The sequence below is a fragment of the Scleropages formosus genome, chromosome 15 (assembly GCF_900964775.1).
Source record: "Scleropages formosus chromosome 15, fSclFor1.1, whole genome shotgun sequence".
Taxonomy (NCBI): domain Eukaryota; kingdom Metazoa; phylum Chordata; class Actinopteri; order Osteoglossiformes; family Osteoglossidae; genus Scleropages; species Scleropages formosus.
Window position 1 is genome coordinate 14,775,553 of NC_041820.1, and position 18,497 is coordinate 14,794,049.

At 41.5% G+C, this 18,497-nt stretch overlaps 1 protein-coding gene across 1 annotated transcript; it reads left to right on the top strand.

Moving 5' to 3' along the window:
• Positions 1 to 839: 839 nt before the first annotated feature.
• Positions 840 to 17,130, top strand: wdhd1 (WD repeat and HMG-box DNA binding protein 1). The gene is made up of 26 exons (XM_018727503.1): positions 840 to 906; positions 1,901 to 1,999; positions 2,213 to 2,324; positions 2,526 to 2,677; positions 3,364 to 3,475; positions 4,121 to 4,171; positions 4,354 to 4,449; positions 4,723 to 4,815; positions 4,936 to 5,042; positions 5,199 to 5,346; positions 5,924 to 6,137; positions 7,502 to 7,668; positions 8,043 to 8,227; positions 8,639 to 8,880; positions 9,144 to 9,281; positions 9,424 to 9,580; positions 9,833 to 9,947; positions 10,469 to 10,600; positions 10,718 to 10,941; positions 11,089 to 11,237; positions 12,421 to 12,477; positions 12,640 to 12,671; positions 12,863 to 13,027; positions 13,444 to 13,574; positions 15,160 to 15,295; positions 16,763 to 17,130. Exons 2-26 carry the CDS (start codon positions 1,923 to 1,925, stop codon positions 16,937 to 16,939), a joined length of 3,369 nt encoding a protein of 1,122 aa, XP_018583019.1. The 5' UTR covers positions 840 to 906; positions 1,901 to 1,922; the 3' UTR covers positions 16,940 to 17,130.
• Positions 17,131 to 18,497: the final 1,367 nt, after the last annotated feature.

Consider the following 18,497-nt stretch of genomic DNA (forward strand, 5'->3'; position numbering starts at 1 on the left):
TGCTGTGATGAACATACAATTATGTACAAACTGAAAGCAGTTGTGCTCTGCAGTCTCTCCCGTGTTCCCTGAAAATGATCAAATCATCACAGCCAAACAGAAATTCTGCTCACCCAACAGCAACAGGTTCAGTTACACCTGTTAAGGTGAACAAATTCCTCCTCTTGTCTATCATAGTCTTCAGTTTCACTGCTTTTTTTTTTTTTGCATCTGAATACAAAGTAGATCTTGGGAGGTGGGTGACTCATTCACATTGCATATAGGATATTGATCATTTATTGTAACTGATATTGATTCATTGCAAGCTTAGCTCTGGCATCTTCACATTAGTGTTGTGGTTGAAGAGGTGTTTGAGGGCACAGTAGGGGTTCCTGAACTTGCTCAAGTAATAGGAGGGCCATGCAGCATGCTGTAGTACCACTGAGATGCCCTCAGTTGCTCCGATGCAATAGCGCAGGATAAATGGGCAAATTATTGCTACTATATATTACATTTCAGTTACAAATACTGTAATTCTGGGAAGTAAATAGATATTTTTAGTTTTAGCTAAAGTTTTAGTTCAAGCAAAGTTTTGGCACATTTTATTTAGTTTTTACTGGGCAAAGGGGAGCAAATAATAATACTGAATACGTTTCTTATCGTTAGGAAGAAAAACGAGCAGAGAGCAGCACCGACCTAACAGCTCAGAAAGCGAACGCGCGCGAACGGCTGGTCCTGCGTCTAATGAGAAATGCGCATGCGCCTGCGCACCGCGCGGAAATCCCAACCCACCCAACCAGTTCCGCTCAGAAGCGGCGTTTTGTGTTGGTCGAAGCGCCGTGACGTCACTGGCGGGAACACTGAACCGGGTTAGTTTCCTCTTCGCAGCGCGGGAGATTTGGACCACGGCCTCTTGTGTCCATTATTGTAAGTTTTCTTTTTTTTAAAAAATAAATCTTTTATAAATGCGCATATTATGGTTATGCTGTTCGGCGTAATGCTTGTACCTGGTTGAGGAATTTTGCTTTGACATTGTGAACTGTAGCGATAAACATGATGATGATTACAGTTCGTGTTGTGACTCGTCGCGCTTCCATGGTTTCGGATCATCAACATGTACGGCTCCTCACATCGAAAGATGAAGTACTCGTGAAAAACATTCGCCAGTGTGTTTTGCAGCAGTGGTTTGTTATTGTTTTTACACTATTATTGGTGCATGTAACAATCCCATAAGTAGTAAGTACGTCGTAGTAGTGTGTGTCGTCTGTGTGTGTCGGTACTTCAGTTTGAGGCTAGTAGAGAAACCTTAATAAATCGTGATTAGTAAAGTAACGACGAAAAATTTTAATGTGACGAAACCGTTCACATTTCAAAAAACTTAAACAACTTTTTAAAGCCTGTTTTTACGAATCACCCGGACAGCAGCAGGTGGCGTAGTGTTGAAGGCTGTGGTCTTACAGTGTTACCCAGAGCAGAGGTCAGGTGGTAATAAAGTAAGAATACATGTCTGAAATTCAAATTGTTGTGTCAGCAATGTACAGTTGACTATCCTGCAGTCTAAGTTGCATTGGTAGACATTAAACACACACACACACACACTGTCTGAAACCGCTTGTCCCATGGCATGTGGGGTTGCGGTGAGCTGGAGCCTAGCCCGGCAACACAGGGCGTAAGGCCGGAGGGGGAGGGGACGCACCCAGGACGGGACGCCAGTCCATCACAAGGCACCCCAAGTGGGACTCGAACCCCAGACCCACCGGAGAGCAGGACCCGGTCAAACCCACTGCGCCACCACGCCCCCCCCGAACATTAAGCATTATAAACTTAATGTTCTCTTTAGTGTAAATATGAACATAGTCCTGGGTAAATGGCTGAGGCCTTGTTGTTTTTTATAGTGTTCGTTTCCACGTTGTGTCTGCAGACTGTTTCTGAAGATAGGGAAGATGCCTGCGGAGAGGAAAGCGCTGCGCTATGGTCACTCGGAAGGACACACGGACGTTTGCTTCGACGACACGGGCAGGTGACTTCCACGTTCATACTTGGCATTAAGAACTGGACGCTGTAGAGCGTTTGATTATTTACAATAACCTGAGATCTGTCCTTAATCGCATTATTTGTTTGCCATTAATCAGACATATCCTTTCTTTCTTGACAAACTTTTGTTCTAGATGTGTGTGATTTTTTTTTTTATTGTCACCCTCTCGACATTTCACTCTTGGCCTTTTTTCGTAAGGTACATTGTGACCTGTGGAAGTGATGGTGACGTTCGGATATGGGAAGGTTTGGATGACGACGACCCGAAGTCCATTAACGTGGGGGAGAGGGCTTATTCTGTAGCCTTAAAGGTGAACGTTGAAATGGATATGCAAAAATAAAAACCTAATTGGCCATTTCATCAGATTTCTTTTTATTTCTTATTTTTCTAGTTTTAAAAAAGTCAGTGAAAATGAGTGAAGCACATTGCGTAAGGAATTGTTCATTAGATTAATTGCGTCTGTGGTGTGAATATAACGATTGTGACAAAGGCCTGTGCGACTTTCCCGCAGAATGGAAAATTGGTCACTGCGGTGTCCAACAATACCGTCCAGCTTCACACGTTTCCCGAAGGCGATCCAGATGGAATCCTGACACGCTTCACCACTAACGCCAACCACGTGACCTTTAACGGCGATGGGTCAAGAGTGGCCGCTGGATCCAGGTATGCATTTGGTCATTTTAGGAATATTTTCCCACTGTAGTTCTTTTTTGTGACATTTGTGTGAATTAACTAAATGGTAGATGTCTAACAATTAATGTAACCTCTGCAGGGTTTTTTTTAAATTCACTTTCTGCTCTTTTACGTACAGATGGTGTACCTAGAGTAGGGGTGTTCAGTTCTTTAGTGGGTGCTGCGTGAAGAGCAGAGTTGCTTTATTAAAACCTGATGTTTCACATGTAAAACCTGGTAGACCCTTTAATTTTTAATGTGTTAATTTCTGAGATTTGAAAGAACATTTCTGAGCTCTTGCCATCCTGCTGTTACTTCGAATGAGCAGGAAATCAAAAATGATTAGTTTGTGTTTATTTTTGTCCTCAGTACTTGTCAGCTGCTTAGAGGGATTTTTATCAATGTATATTACATCACCGAAGGCACAGAGCCTGCCGCATGATTGATCGTTCAATTTCTGCGCCTAATATCCATTTGATTGCCGAGCATCATAAATAAGACAGCTGAGGCTCCAGAAAAATGCTAACAACTTTATTACAAAAAATATCTGCCTAAGTGTTTTTGAGCAGGTATCGCTGGAACGGTTGTGTCTCTTATTGGCCTGCCAGTTGGTTTTGTTTGTTCTCCTCTGAAAAGGATCGATTTAGTTTTCACCATTGTCAATTCCCCATCCTCAGTGACTTTATGGTGAAAATTGTGGAGGTGTCTGACAGCAGTCAGCAGAAGACGCTGCGTGGACATCAAGCACCTATCCTGAGTGTGGCCTTTGACCCGAAGGATGAGTTTTTGGTAGGAATCAGCTGGAGTCCTTATACTTTATTGCACAGTTAAGTCTGTCTTTTGGTCCGTAGTTGACTGTAATCTCGCAAATTTTGATCTGAATCATCGAGTTACGTATCCTGGGGGCGAATCCAGGAATGAGTTCTGAAATAAGACCGGAGTTCTTGTGTCTTTTCCCGCAGTTCCACATACTGTTCCAGTGTGTAAAGATGAATGGGGTATGAAGCACGTTGCAGGATAGGGATCGTACTTGGCGTGTTTAACATCTGCAGTTCCATTGGCATTTGGCAGAAGTTTCTTTTCCATTTAGAATGTGCATTAGGATTTTTTTTGTTTTTGATGTCAGGATTTAAGTAGTTGCAGGTTACACAACAGCTTAATTGGAATATAAAACTGTAGAATTTCAGAATGTTTGTTTCTCCATTTTGGAGGTGGAGCATTTTTTGGAACAATGTTTTTTTTCCAATATGTACGTCTTTCACAAGGCGTTTTGCTCCCGTTTCGCTGCTGGGCAGGTAAATAAGTCACGCTCCTTCTACAGAACAAACGTTTTTAAAAATAGTAGTGAACAAAATGTGCAATTTCATTATTATCCAATAAAAGAAGTGAACCTTTTATTTACAATGAGTTTGAGTATGTATCTGTCCATTGCAGGGCTCTTCTAGCTGTGATGGATCTGTAGCTGTGTGGAAAATAGATGACCAGGTAAGGTTGTGTGGTGAAATAGGGTTTGTGTGTCTTTGTCAGCTGATGTGGCTGCCGGTTTTCCTTCCTGCATTTTCACCAGTATTCTGCCCCTTTCCGGAAACACTAATATTTATTTATTTTTTATGCATATGGGCTTTTTTGAAATTTTAAATGCCATTTTTTCAAAACTTGCTTTCCAGGTACAGGTGGTCAGCTGGAATGTGTTGCAGAAATCCAGCGATGTCAGCAATGCCAAATCTCTGTGTAGACTGGCCTGGCAGCCAGGTTTCGGAAAGGTAGCGAACGATGTGCTGCAGACACACACCCAGTTGATGCAAAGTGGTGTTTTCTGTGATCGCTGCGCTGTGTATGTTTGATAATCATTACAGTCAGTAGGAAGTGTGACTGAAGAACAGCGTGTGATGATGACATTTAGTAGCCAAGATGCTGCGTTAATTTGAAACCATGTGATTAAAATCGTTAACGACTCTGAGAGGTTACATGTAATGTAGAGATTGTTCAGTGATTCTGTGCACTCGACTGCTCTTATTTCTCCTTCCTCCTTTTAGCTCTTGGCTGTTCCAGCTGACAAATCTGTGCAGCTGTATGAGAGGAACTCTTGGAACAACGTGAGCAGACTTTCTGATGACTTCATCGCACAGGTGAGTCGACCGGTGATGCTGTGCTCTCCAGAGGTCAGTAGAGTAACCTGCTAAATTCTCATGCTGTGTAGGAATACAAAGTGCGTGATACAGACGAATGTATGTTTCTTTCTCTCCCAGCCTGTGAATGTGGTAGCCTGGTCTCCCTGTGGAAAGTTCCTTGCTGCTGCCACTATTGGGGGTTTCATTGTAGTGTGGGATGTGGACACCAAGCAGTGTATAGAGAGGTATTAGACTGCTCATTTTCTTTTTTTTTTTTTTTTTTTAAATAAATCTGTCTTATGAAATACTGTTGAAATATCACACCGTTGTAACGACGTGTTGTATCTACACTCTAAAGAAGGGGTTATACTTTTTCGACCAGAGGTTTTGATTTCTCTCAGGCAAAAGCACGAGAAGGGTTATACAGTGTGTGGGCTATCCTGGCATCCATCTGGGGGTCAAATAGTCTATACTGACACCGAGGGCTGCTTGGGACTTCTGGATGGGGTGGCTGCCTCATCTCCCCAACATGGGTCGAAGAACAATGAGGTGGGTATCTGTCAGAGGTGTTCTCTTTCCGTGTTAAACCCTCTCAGAGCTTCACTTCTCCTTTGACAGCTTACTTTGTCCTCCCCTGCTTCTAAGACTTGAACTATATGTCCTTATTCATGACCTGTTAAATGCACATTTTTCTTCCATATACATTTTAAAGATATATTGCCAATGGTGATTATACAGAAAAATCCAATGTAGTTTTGATATCAGAAAGTAACACTGCAAAACATAACTTGATCTGTCTGAGCATATTTTGCTAGGATGTCAGGCTGTGCATGTGTGTGCATACATACTCCTTTCCTGTGTATTTTTGCGCCAGGTTTCATATCAGCGCAAATATGACAATCATGTCTTATAAGTAATTTTGTGTTTCACTATTCTATCTCCTTTGTGATGCCCAGCTCGCCAGTACCTTGATTTCTGTGTGTTCTCTACCTACCCTGTAATTCATTTAATAAGTGTTAAATGGTAGAGTAATAGCTAACACTTTTTCATAACATTAAAATCATGATAAATTACATTGGTAACCACTGAAAACACCTAACTAGTTTGCAATTCTGGTCATTTGCAGATGGTAGTAAACAAAGCGATGGGAAACTATGATGACCTGTTTGATGAGGATGACGATGGCCATCTCGCAGAGGACTTGAGTGAAAACGGCTTGGCAGCTAACACCGTCACCGGTGGTGGCAATGAAGATGATGAAGACGATGACCTGATGCCCTCCACCGGAAGACCTCGGAACCGTGGAGCCTTCCTCGATGATGACGACGACACTTCCGTTGGTAGGGCAGCGTTGAGAAATGTATGATGCCGATCATCATCCCCACTTACGGCTGTCATTGAAGAAGTGTTTTTGGAGACCATATTTTTATTTTCAGTCATTATAAATTAGTCTTAAAGTAGGTCAAGTATTTTTAATAAGTACTTGTAGCTACATCCAAAATTTTACATAACCTGTCCTGCAAATAATTTGAGAGACGTTTATATTAAGTTGTTACCGGGGTAAAAGTGACTTCGGAGTTAGAGTTCTGGTCCCAGTTGTGTTCTTAGATTGAGAAGCCACTATAGTGGCAAAGGAGAAGTGAAATGCCATATGTATAGCTTCTCGTATGTACATGTATACCGCTACTTGCATAATTTGTACTGGTTTTTACAGCGGCGTGAGACAGGTTGGCTGACTCTTCTCAAGAATCGCGTGTCTGCATATAGATCTCTGTTGGTGTAATGCAGGGTGATATTGTATTTCCAGATGTGCAGTAAATGTGGCTTGAACAGTGGTGTAGCCCAGATGTTTAAAAGTATGGAATTAACTGAAATGGCATAGTGCCAGATGAACATTGCCTGTCTCTAAGATTTGATTTCATATTAATATTTGCAAGTAATTCTGTTGTCACAAAGCCCATTTTGTAGAGGAAATCAAGCAGAAACATCCTGTTAGCTACTTAAGGGGGAAAATTGGAAATGATTCCCTGACCCCTACAAAGGGCTGATCAAGGAAAACTCAAAGAAAATAGCGGGCTTGTTTGCCGAGTGATGTCAGCAATGCCAAAGGCTCCACGGAGAGCCTTGATCGTGAGACTCGGCCACAGATGATCATCGCTCTGCTTATTCCATCACGAGCTGAGCGGATCCATGTGAACTTTGCTTCACTGTGGATGCTGTCCGGAGCTGGCGTCTGGAGGTCGCCCTGGAGGTTATCTGTGAGCTTGGGACCAGATGGCCCTGAGCAGGAGGTAGAGGAGAGCAGGAAGAATGCTTACATTCTTGTTTATAATTACAGCAGCAGACAGCCATGTGTGCTACGCAGAGACCCGGCTGGAATAAGCTCAGATAGGTTTAGGGTACATAAGCATGCGTTTGTGGCAATGTTTTGATCTGCACATGTGTTACTGGAGACCGGATGTACAAACTGCTTCACTCAGTCCTTAGCTCGGTAGCTTCCATACAAAGTCGTGCACACTGGTGTGAGTTTTCACCAAATCTCAAATATATGAAATGCAATTTTTTTAATATATTGTGTGTGTGTGTGTATGTTTGTGTTTATATTGATCATTTACCTTTTTCCGTAACATTTTGATCATTTACTGAGTGAAAATTATTCCTGTCCAGACTCCTCTTCAGAGCTGAATGTGTTTTGTTTTTCCAGATGCTGGTTCAGTGAAGTACGAGAATGATGGTAGGGTTGGCACCCCCCTGCCCTCTGTGCCTTGTCCAGCTGTGTCCCAGCCCCGCTATGAGGGGCCCATGCCCACACCCCCACAGAAACCGTTTCAGCCCGGATCTACTCCTGTGCACCTCATGCATCGTTTCTTGGTGAGCATCATCTCGACCTTTTGGCTGTCAGGTTTGGGTTTCAAGGATTCTTTTTGTCCCTTTGCGTAGAAACCTTGACACGGTAAATCAAGTTTCATGTATTCAGTCATGTGGATTATTTATTTATTTAAAATACATGGCAAGAAATATCAAGCGGCTTTCTTCGGAAATGTTTTAAATATGTGCAAACCTGAGGAAGTTATGCTTTTTGGGATTGACCACTGCTTTGTTTGAGGAATAACTTATTTTTTCCAAGAGTTTCATTCTTGCCATCATGATGCATATGATGATTACAGTGTGTAACTAGCGCAACTTATGTCCTCTTTCTGAATGGCGATCCATGCGTTTTTTTTAATTATTATTTTTTAAACAAGGTGTGGAACTCAGTTGGAATCGTGCGTGGGTACAATGACGAGCAGGACAATGCCGTTGACGTGGAATTCCATGACACGTCCGTTCACCACGCCATGCACCTCACCAACACTCTTGGCCACACCATGGCCGACATGTCCCAGGAGGCAGTGCTGCTGGCCTGCGAGGGAACGGATGAGCTTGCTAGGTAGATCATGATTTCCAAAAGCAATGTTAGAGGCCAGGTCATTGTGCTTTGATGCTTTTTGTTCTAGTTCCAAACTTAATTTCTTTCAGTTATTATATAGATGGAAATTCACTGTTTTTTTCAGATGTTCATAACTTGTGCTTGCAAGGTGTCAGGTGATTTTTTTTTTTTTTTCTCTCTCTCTCTCTCTCTCTCTCTCTCAAAAGAAGTATTTTACTTATTGATGCAGTCCTGAGACTGACCCTATGGCCCTTATAAACCCTGTTCATCCCTGTCTTAGTGGTACTGTGCTGCACACTGTGTCTTTTGCACTGTCTAGGGTTAAATTCCATATTTAATAAATGAGTATTTAGACATTGTAAATACTGTTAGCACTGAACATTTTTTGATTTCTCCTAACTCCCAATGCAGTAAGATCCAGTGCTTGCACTTCTCTTCCTGGGACACCAACAAGGAATGGATGGTGGACCTTCCCAAAGAGGAGAATGCCAAGGCTCTATGTCTGGGGCAGGGTTGGGCGGCTGTGGCCACCAGTGCCCTGCTGGTGCGGATCTTCTCCATTGGTGGGTTGCAGAGGGAAATCTTCAGCCTACCCGGACCCGCAGTGTGCATGGCAGGACATGGACAACAGCTGCTTATTGCTTACCACCGAGGTACTTGCGTGTGTTTACCTTAAACTGCCATAAGCCCCAGTCTCCCTTAAGTCATGTGAAAAGTTACTGGGGAACGCTGGCTAAAAATCATACGTAATTATTTACGGAAAGGAACTTAACAAAAGGTAAAAAGCTGCATGAAATTCTTATTGTCATCTTTTGTTGGTTTTTGAGAATACTGAAGCAAGTTTTATGTGTCACCTGCTTGATGCTGATATTATATGGTTTTGTTTTCGTCAGTTATGTTTGATTTCTGTTCTCAGGTACTGGATTTGATGGAGAACAGGCTCTCGGGGTCCAGTTGCTGCAGTTTGGCCAGAAGAAGAGGCAGGTTATCCATGGGGAGCCACTCCCACTCTCTCAGAAGTCATACCTTTCTTGGATGGGTTTCAGCGCTGAGGGTGAGTCATTTCATTTGTCATCACATTGTCTGCACATCTTGTCATCCCCATCTTTTCTTTTGATTTCTACCATTTCTTTCGTGGTATCATGACGCATCTGTCCGCCTGCTCTCCTTTCCAAATTAATGTTTGGTATTTGCAGGCACACCGTGCTTTGTTGACTCGGAGGGCACGGTGCGCATGCTAAACCGCAGCCTTGGGAACACATGGACTCCAGTATGCAGCACTCGAGAAAGCTGCAAGGGGACGTCGGACCACTACTGGGTGGTGGGTGTCCATGAGAACCCCCAGCAGCTCAGGTGAGACGTGTTGGACATGTGTACATTTTTCATTTAGTAAGTCTTCATATTTTGTAGACCCCCAGGTAATTTCAGTTGATGATGCGTGTGTGTGTGTGTGTTTTTTATTGATTTATTTTAAACCAGAGAAAAATGCCTTCCAAACTGCTTTTTGTTGGCTCGGATGAAACACAGAATAAGGTTTGTCTTTCTGCCTCTGGAGTGGTATCTCACCTTCTTATTTTTGACCTCGTGTTTGATCTTTTACCTAAGGTGTATTCCTTGTAAAGGGTCCCGCTTTCCTCCAACACTGCCTCGCCCTGCTGTGGCAATCCTTCCTTTCAAGCTGCCCTTCTGCCAGACCGCCACAGAGAAGGGTCATATGGAGGTAGGATCATTGATACGCACCGAGTCACTCTCCTAGATCTGTGTACTTTTTCAGACTTTCTTCTACAGCTGAATACTTGCTAAATTGGTTATGTACCCCCTTGGCTAACTAAATAGTCATGTGGAAAAAGTATGGTTTAATGTAAGAAAAAATCTGGGCCCAACCGTTGTACGAACCATTTAGAACGATCAGGTGTTTGAAAATAAAGTCATTCTGAAATTATCAGATCGTCAGTTGAGGGCATAATTTCGTTTAGCGATTGCAAGAACTAGAATAATCATCTCAGGATAATTTCCTGCCAATATAATTATAAATTCTGAACCTGTTAAACACATACTGTAAACATGGTTTAGTTCTTTTTTTTTTTTCTTACAATTAAGGTATTTTATGAAACTATTAAAAAGTAAAAATACAGTTGTTACACAATTCATTTATTGTGAAGAACTGGCTGACGTCTGAATTTTTTTCCCCCCCAACATGTAATGTGATTTCACTAGATTAAATATATGTCTGTATTCCAGGAGCAGTACTGGAGATCTCTGCTCTTCCAAAATCACTTAGACTTCCTGTCCTCCAGTGGATATGAAATAGACGAGGAGGCAAGGAGCAAGGGTCAAAAGGAACAGCAGGAGCTGCTGATGAAGATGTTTGCGGTAATTCGTTTATCAGAAGCTACAGGCAGACGTACTTTTGCAAAACTGGGTTTATATTTTTGTTTTATAACTGATTTCTAAAATGAATATTGCCAAAGTAATCTGTGTGTGCCCTAGCTGTCGTGCAAACTGGAGAGGGAGTTGCGCTGCATGGAGCTGGCGGAGCTGATGACCCATAGCGTGGTCACGCTGGCGATCCGTTATGCCACACGCTCCCATAGGATGGCCCTGGCACAGCGTCTTGGAGAGCTTGCCCTGGAGAAGGCGACCGCTCAGCACGAGGAAGATCACGAAGATGACGAAGAGCAATCTGAATTGCCTAGCACTAGGCAGATGTCTGGGTAATGTCTTCTGGGCCTTTTTACAGAATTGTCACTGTGCAGTTGTTGGTACAGGTCAGCCATTGATGTTGTCATCCTAGTAACTTTTTGAAGATGAAGTTGAGTGAGTTGAAAGCCTCACTTTGCTCTAACTAAAATGCTGTGCAGGTATAGCCAAACAGGCAGTAAGTGGAAAGAGAGCCATCAGCCAAATTGCCAGCAAACACAGAAGGAAGAGCTGGAAGACGAGGATTTGGGGGAGCAAGATGACCGGGAGGGGATGGATTCTAGAGAGGGAACGGAGGGCCGGAAACCTTGTGAGTGTCTTTCTTCTTTTGGAAAAGAACAACACGCCAAAAGTCACACAAGAAATATTTAATCCTTAGTTGCTTTTTAAAATGTTTGCGTTTAGGATCCCCCCCACCACCACAGCGTTGAGATTTTCGGTGCAGGACGTATCCTGGAAATAAAGTGAATGACTTCTGCTTTATTATGCTTTTATTAATAATCTCAGCAGAAGCTGACAAACATTGAACACACTTATGAGATGAATCTTTCACTAGCTGGGATTGAATGAAAGGTCAGATGACATTTTTTAAAAATGCATTTCATTGGATTTTATTGTAAAGTACTTTGAAGGTAATGAAAAATAAACGTTACACTGTGAGGGACTGGCATCCCCTCTAGGGCGTACCCTGCCGCGTACCCTTTGCATGGCTCTGGACCACTGCATTCCTGCACTAGTTAGGTTTTTGTAAATGGATGTATGGAATGGAATGTTTTTCATTATTGTTGCTTTATCTCAGGTTTTCCCTGAATCAACCCCATCAATGAATGGGGGATGTCTATTATGTGGCTTTCATTGGTTATGATTTAGTGGTAACTTTGGAGTTAGACAAATCAAGTGATGAACAGACTTCTGGTCTTAATTGTGTTTTTAGGTTGAGGAGCTAATGCATCTCCCACTTGGGACAAAGTAGTCTCAAATAAGGCTACTGGTTGTCTCAAATTCAGTTTTCAGAAACCATATTGAACAGTTATGATCCTAAACAGCACGGGGGTGTGGTGGTGCAGCGGGTTGGACAACAGTCCTGCTCTCTGGTGGGTCTGGGGTCCGAGTCCCGCTTGGGGTGCCTTGCGACTGATTGGCGTCCCGTCCTGGGTGTCCCCCCTCCCCCTCCGGCCTTACGCCCTGTGTTGCCGGGTTGCCTCCGGTTCCCCGCAACTCCGCCTGGGACAAGCGGTTCAGAAAGTGTGTGTGTGTGTGTGTGTGTGTGTGTGTGTGTGTGTGTGTGTGTGTGTGTGTGTGTGATCCTAAACAGTACCATACTGGAAAACAGATTTGCAAGTCATAATGAAGGTTTAAAAGTACAGTTTTGTAATGAATTTTTGGTGTGACATCAGACTTATTGTTCATATTTATTGTCATAGAACGGTATAATGTTTTTGGAGCACAATTAAAATTTTGCTGTTTTGAAACCAGCTGTCTTCAATTTCCAGGTTTGCCTCTGTTCAACAAAGCTGACATCTCACCAGAAAGAACATCTTTAAAACCCTGTAAGCTGATATGTATTAACATAAAAGCAGCCCGTTTGATGTTTAGTTTCCATAATTAATTTTTCTACGATTTTTTTTTGAAGGATATTTTAGTAATGATCAAACAAGTATCTTGATTTAAAACAGTAGTAAAGCGCTAACTTTATTTTCTCTGTCTTGCAGCTAGCAAAGAAGGGCGCGTTAATCCTTTCAAGGTGAGCCGCCGCTTGTGATGAGTTGTGGGCAGTGTGTGTTTGTAAACCAGTCCTTCTGTAATTATCCCACCAGAATTTCTGTTTCATTGTGCAAGGGGAAGGGCTGCTTGAAGGTGCACTCGTACAATTCACTCCTACAGCTGCTTGATTGACTTCCAACTATCTGTGAGACCTTAATTTGTGCTTGCCAGGTGTCTGCGTCAAACCCTTCTGGTTTGTCTGCTCAGCCCCGGGCAACCAATGTCCTGGACAGCATGACACCATCAAGCAGAAAACCTTTGTCACTAGGAATCTCTGGAGGAAAACAAAGTAAGGAACCAGCTCTGAAACCCCTGGTTCCACGACCCAAGTCAAAGGTAACCCAGGGGATTATAATGGTGGCACAAGTGTGTTTCCTTCGGTACAACACAGTAGGTTACAGGGGTAACTGCTTTAGCCACCTTATTTCTTATTTCCTCCTGTTTCATCAGGACTGCTTTCATGTCAAATCAGTGGTTACTCATTGCTTAAAACTCAAGCTTTCATTTGCTTTTGAATGGGGAAAAAAAAAGGTATGGCAACAGAAACTACTATTATTATGTTTAAATTAAATGGTCCAGTAAAATACTGCTGTCCTTCGAGACCTGATAGGGATAAAGGCTCTCATTTTTCCACGCTAAGAACATTAGAGATGTTTTTTCATAGCACCTATTATTAATTGCTCCATGTTGTGAGTTTGTACTCTGCAGTAAAGCCCCATTGTGATTTTACCGAAGTCTGCTGTTTCCTCCAGACTCAGGTTACTCTGCTACAGATGAATTGTCCAAAGATTGCAAGAAAGAATCTAGAACCAGCTACAGAAGAACCAGCACAGAAAGACACTATTTCTCCTGCTAGCCCTCCTGCCAGTACAGAGAACTTGAAGTAAGTTGAAATTTCTGATTCATGACACTAAATTTGTTTTTTTTTTTTTTCTTTTTTCTTTTAAAAAACAAAATCTTGGTTAGTGCTTGAAATCCACTCTAGTGTTAACGATATGGATTATTCTTTGATGTGCATACTGCAAATGAGTGTGGATTCATGAGCACACACTCACACTAAGAGTTCTGTTTGTATGAATTATAATATATTAAAATACATAGGCAACATGGTTGATGGATCTAAAAGGAAACTGTACTACACATTTACCTCTTTTGTCCTGATTTCCCTGAGACTCTATATTCACTGATTTCCTTTACTGTAATGTTTGCAGTAATGGGGGAGAAAAGACCTTTTTATTTCCATAGAACTATTCTTTTGGGGTTGGGGTAGGCAGGAATTAAAATGTCATAGTCAATTTTTTTTTTTTTTTTTTTTCTAAACTCTTTAATGACTTTTGTAACAAGTAAAACACATTATACATGTAATTGTTTGTAAGACTTTCCTAATTTCTAATGAATGTTCTTCGTTGTAAAAATATTGTAATTAATATAGTATTTTAGTACATTGGCCTCCAAAATGATTGGCACCCTTTATGGGGGGGGGGGGAAGTGGTTTAAAATAAACAGCTATGGGTAATCACCAAAAATCAAGAAAACCTTGTTTTACTGAAATACTTGTTTCAAAACATATACATCAGCAGGTGCATTTTCTTCAAGAAAATATGTTTCAAAACTGTTGGATCTCCTGTTCCTAGTACTTGGTGCAACCTTTGCTGTAATTTGTAATAAGGTTGGAGAATACACATCTTGGACCATTTGTCCATGCAGAACTTTTCCAGATCCTTGTTGTCTTTAAGTTTGCTCTAGCGGACTTTCCTCTTCTGTGTCCGGTGAGTGGTGGTCATCAGAAGACATGCCAGCCATTTCTTTGCTGGTTTTGCGCTGTGTTTTGAGTTATTGTCATGTTTGAAGGCCCACCTGCACCCTAACTGTGCTTAGTAGTGTGTAAAGGGCAGCAGGCAGTATAGTGATTATGACTGCCTCCTTGCATTTGAAGAACCCTGGTTGGAATCCAACCTCCTTGTGTAGTACCCCTAACCATGGTACTTTTCCTAAATTGCTCCAGCAATAAAATTACTCCACTGTACAATTGGGAGTGCACTTTAAGTAGTGTGACGCCCAAAGTCACTTTGGAGGAAAGAACCTTCTAAATAAATGGTTTAATTTTTTCCATCTTTTTTTGCATCCATGACCTTCTTGGAGTTCAGCAGTCATTTGTCTTTTTTTGAATAAGTTCTTTACTTTTTCCCATGCTGATGGCTGACAGTTTTTCCTCACATGACCTTCTTTTTTTTTTTTTGCCCCCCAGTGAAACAAAGTTGAATTCCTTTACATGTTTCTTAATATTTCTATTGAAAGAAGTGTATCTGGATTAAAATCCAGAGGATTTTTGTAATTACACAAAATTTTTATGTTTATTCTGCATTTTTCATCTTTTTCATGGGTGGCATCTAGTGGTAATTAAGGTTACCACTATATATACAGTATTTTAGTCCAGCCCTGCATCTGTCTGTCCCTTTTTCATCTAGACCAAAGACTGGTTTCCAGCTGTGGCTTGAAGAGAACCGTAAAAGGATCCTGGCTGATAAACCAGACCTGGATGAAACCGATATCATCAAGGAAGCCATGAGCCTGTTTCGGGCCCTGTCAGCTGAGGACAGACTGGTAGGTGTCCATACAGCTTGTCAATGGGTCAGTCTGTGTGTGTTTGAGGTATTGTACTGTAAATTTGCTTTTTCAGTCGATCTGGGCTGTGAACAAAACGTGAAATGGGGGACCAGGTTATGCAGCACTGCAGCATTGGTCTTGTGTCCTAAAGGTTGCTGGTTGAGCCCTAGTCCCCTCTTCCACTGTAGAAAACCTTAAGCCAAGTCCTTAGATTGAATTGTGAAAATACCCAGCAGGATAAATGCATTAATTACATGTTACTTTCCATAAAAACCTCAGCTGTGCAACAAATGAAGGATAAATGCTTGGGCTTTATCAAGATATCCTGTAGATGCTTTCATGAAGAGTGGGTGTTGAGACCTGTAGTTTTCCTTTGTCACAGTCTTACTTTGGAAAGCTGTAATTCCATCCTACAAGCCATGCTCTAGCAAGAGATGTTGATGGTTTTCATTTAAATAACACGGTAAGGAATATTTGGAGATAATCTTCGAGTGACTTGTAATTTGCCGTATTTTTCCCAGATGCTTGTAATTTTTATTTTCCCGGTGATAATTCCATTTATTTATTTTATTTTTTGATGACCGATCATGTTGAAAGAGGGCTCAGCTTTCTGAGTTTTCTCACCGTCTTGTACCTTGCTCAATTCCTGAAAGAAAGCATCAAAGCTTGGGCACCACAACCACTCATATTTGGGCACCTTGTGACCCTGCATTAAAAAGGCCACTCAGTGGTGAAGAGTGACAAGATACCTGAGCCCCAGGGAGGGCTGGTAACCTGAATGGACCTGGGATGCCTGTTGCTTGGAAACCTGTGGCAAAAAGGGGTTGGGATAATGTTCATTGATCTTATGCTAATGATTGATAATGAAGGAGGGGGACAAGGGGTGGCACAGTTACTGTGCAGGCAGATGCAGGGACACGACAGTGGATGCGTTCATATGGGCTGGAGAATAGGAGTGGGAGGCTTTCATTGGGTTAAGTGGGCATTGCTGCTCCAAGCAGGGTGGGATGAGTCATCACAGGCTGTGTCACGTCCAGTGCTTTGTTTGGCTGTAACTGGATTGCGTATGTGTGTCTGTCTCTTCGTGTGTGCGTGTAAAAATGGACCCGTCATTAGTGATGAAATAACCCACATTTACTTTCACATGGCAAAATGTGTCCATATGCACGTTTCACCGAGAAGCAAAATATTAGTAGAAATTTTGTCACTCCCTCTCAATTCACTGCCGTCTTTGTTATAGGTGAACGAGTGGATTTATGTGGCTTTAACTGAGAATGCCACATAATCTGCTCTCTTCATGACCATGCCTTTTCTGTGCCTGCTGGATAAATATTTTTTTTTTGAAAATATGTTCTCAGACTCACTGATTTTGTACACGGCTTTAAACGTGCTCTTTTAGCATTTCTTTGTGTACTTGCTCTTTCTTTGTTCTGTGTGTAAAATAAGATGATTCTTTCCTGACAGTCCTGGACAGAGAGAGCTAAAGGGCAGTCTGGAGGGACTGCAGATCTGAAGAAAAGAAAGAGGAGAGAGGAGAATGTGGAGGAGAAGAGGAACGAGCTGCAGGAGAACAGTACCAAGAAAACCAAGACCGTGGACACGTCAGCTAGGCTGTCTGCGTTCGCTTTCAACAAAACCTGAGATGAAATTCAGCCCAGATCAGTTAAGGTCTTATGTGTTCCTTTTAAGAAATTTTTTTTCTTTTTTTTTTTTTTTATGAGTGAAGGTAGCAATTGTATCATACATGTTTCTTCATAATTTTTGCTGCAGACTGTAAGACATGTTAAAAATGTGATTTTTAGAATGATTGCTTTACACCATTAGGATTTGTTGCCATCAGATTCCAGAGTTGTTAATTAAATGTTTTCTGAAGTAAAGCTGGGTTACTGGACTTAGTTAAAGGCCAATATTCTAACCGCTTTGTTTATATTAGCTGAATATAAATTTTAATCTTCAGAGGGATGAATAAAAACAATGTCTTTGATATACTGTTTGCTTCATGAGACAGGTTGTGACTGTTGTACTAGAAAGCAGGGTTGCGCTCCCTTCGTTACGTCAGTTTTCAGTTAGGTTCGTTTTTTTAAATGTTTCTTGTTACTGTGTAGCTATTGAATATGTTAAATATATTAAGGTGAGTTTTGTCTGACAGAATCCATTTAAAGCAGTACACCAGCTCTTCAGTTTATGAACACAACTGGGACTGGAAGTCTGTCTAACTCAATTTGTTCATAACTTCAAAATCACCTGTAACGCTCACAATCATTAAATGCTACATAATACAGATGTCCCTCCATCAAGTTAGGTTCTGCATAAACCTCAGGAAGAACCGCAATGAATACAGAAAACCTCTCTAACCTGTCCGCATCCATCCAGCCAGCCATCCATTATCATAAACTACTTGTCAAATGCAGGCTCGCGGTGATCCAAAGTCTATTCCGAAAGTAGAGGGTGAGAGACAGGGCACACCCTGGATGTGATGGCAGTCCATGCAAGTGTAATATTTATTTTTCATTAACTTATTTTTCATGGACTTTTAAACAACATTAAACTTGTTTAAAATTAGATGAAATGTTTTTATTTTCAAACTTCCTCTTTAATCCAGATTGCTGACTGGCCAGTGCTCATCACCTGAGAGTCTTAATCGCTATTATATACACAGTGAATAACATAAAAATACAGAAGTCCACGTTTTTAAGGGTTAGGCCCTGTAAAGATTTTGTAACAAACTTTGTAAGGCTTTTGTTATTATATTATTATCGTCTGACTTAAAACAAACGCAGGTCGCTTTCCCTCTGCAACACCTAGAAATTGCGTAAAATAGTGCTCCTGAAAATGAAATTACAACGGATAAACTGGAAGATATTACTGTCTTTGAAAATCCGTGATATTGATGATGGATCATAGAGGCGATCAGCACACGAACCATCGCGTCCTTGGGTTTTGCGAAAGAAGTTCAGTTTCATTTAGTCTCATTGCACTGAGCACTAGTAGTATCATTTCTTCGCTGATCAAAGGTCATTAACCAGGGGGTCATTTACACTTGCTCGCTTATTCTTTCTCGCTGTTGTAACAACTTGTATTATAACTTTCTTTTTCCTTTCTTGAATGTAGTTACAGTAGTTTCTGGGGTTCTTTTCTTTTTAGTTTTTCATTTTTTAAATGAAATTATCACGCACTCGAACTTAAGTCCAGTAATATT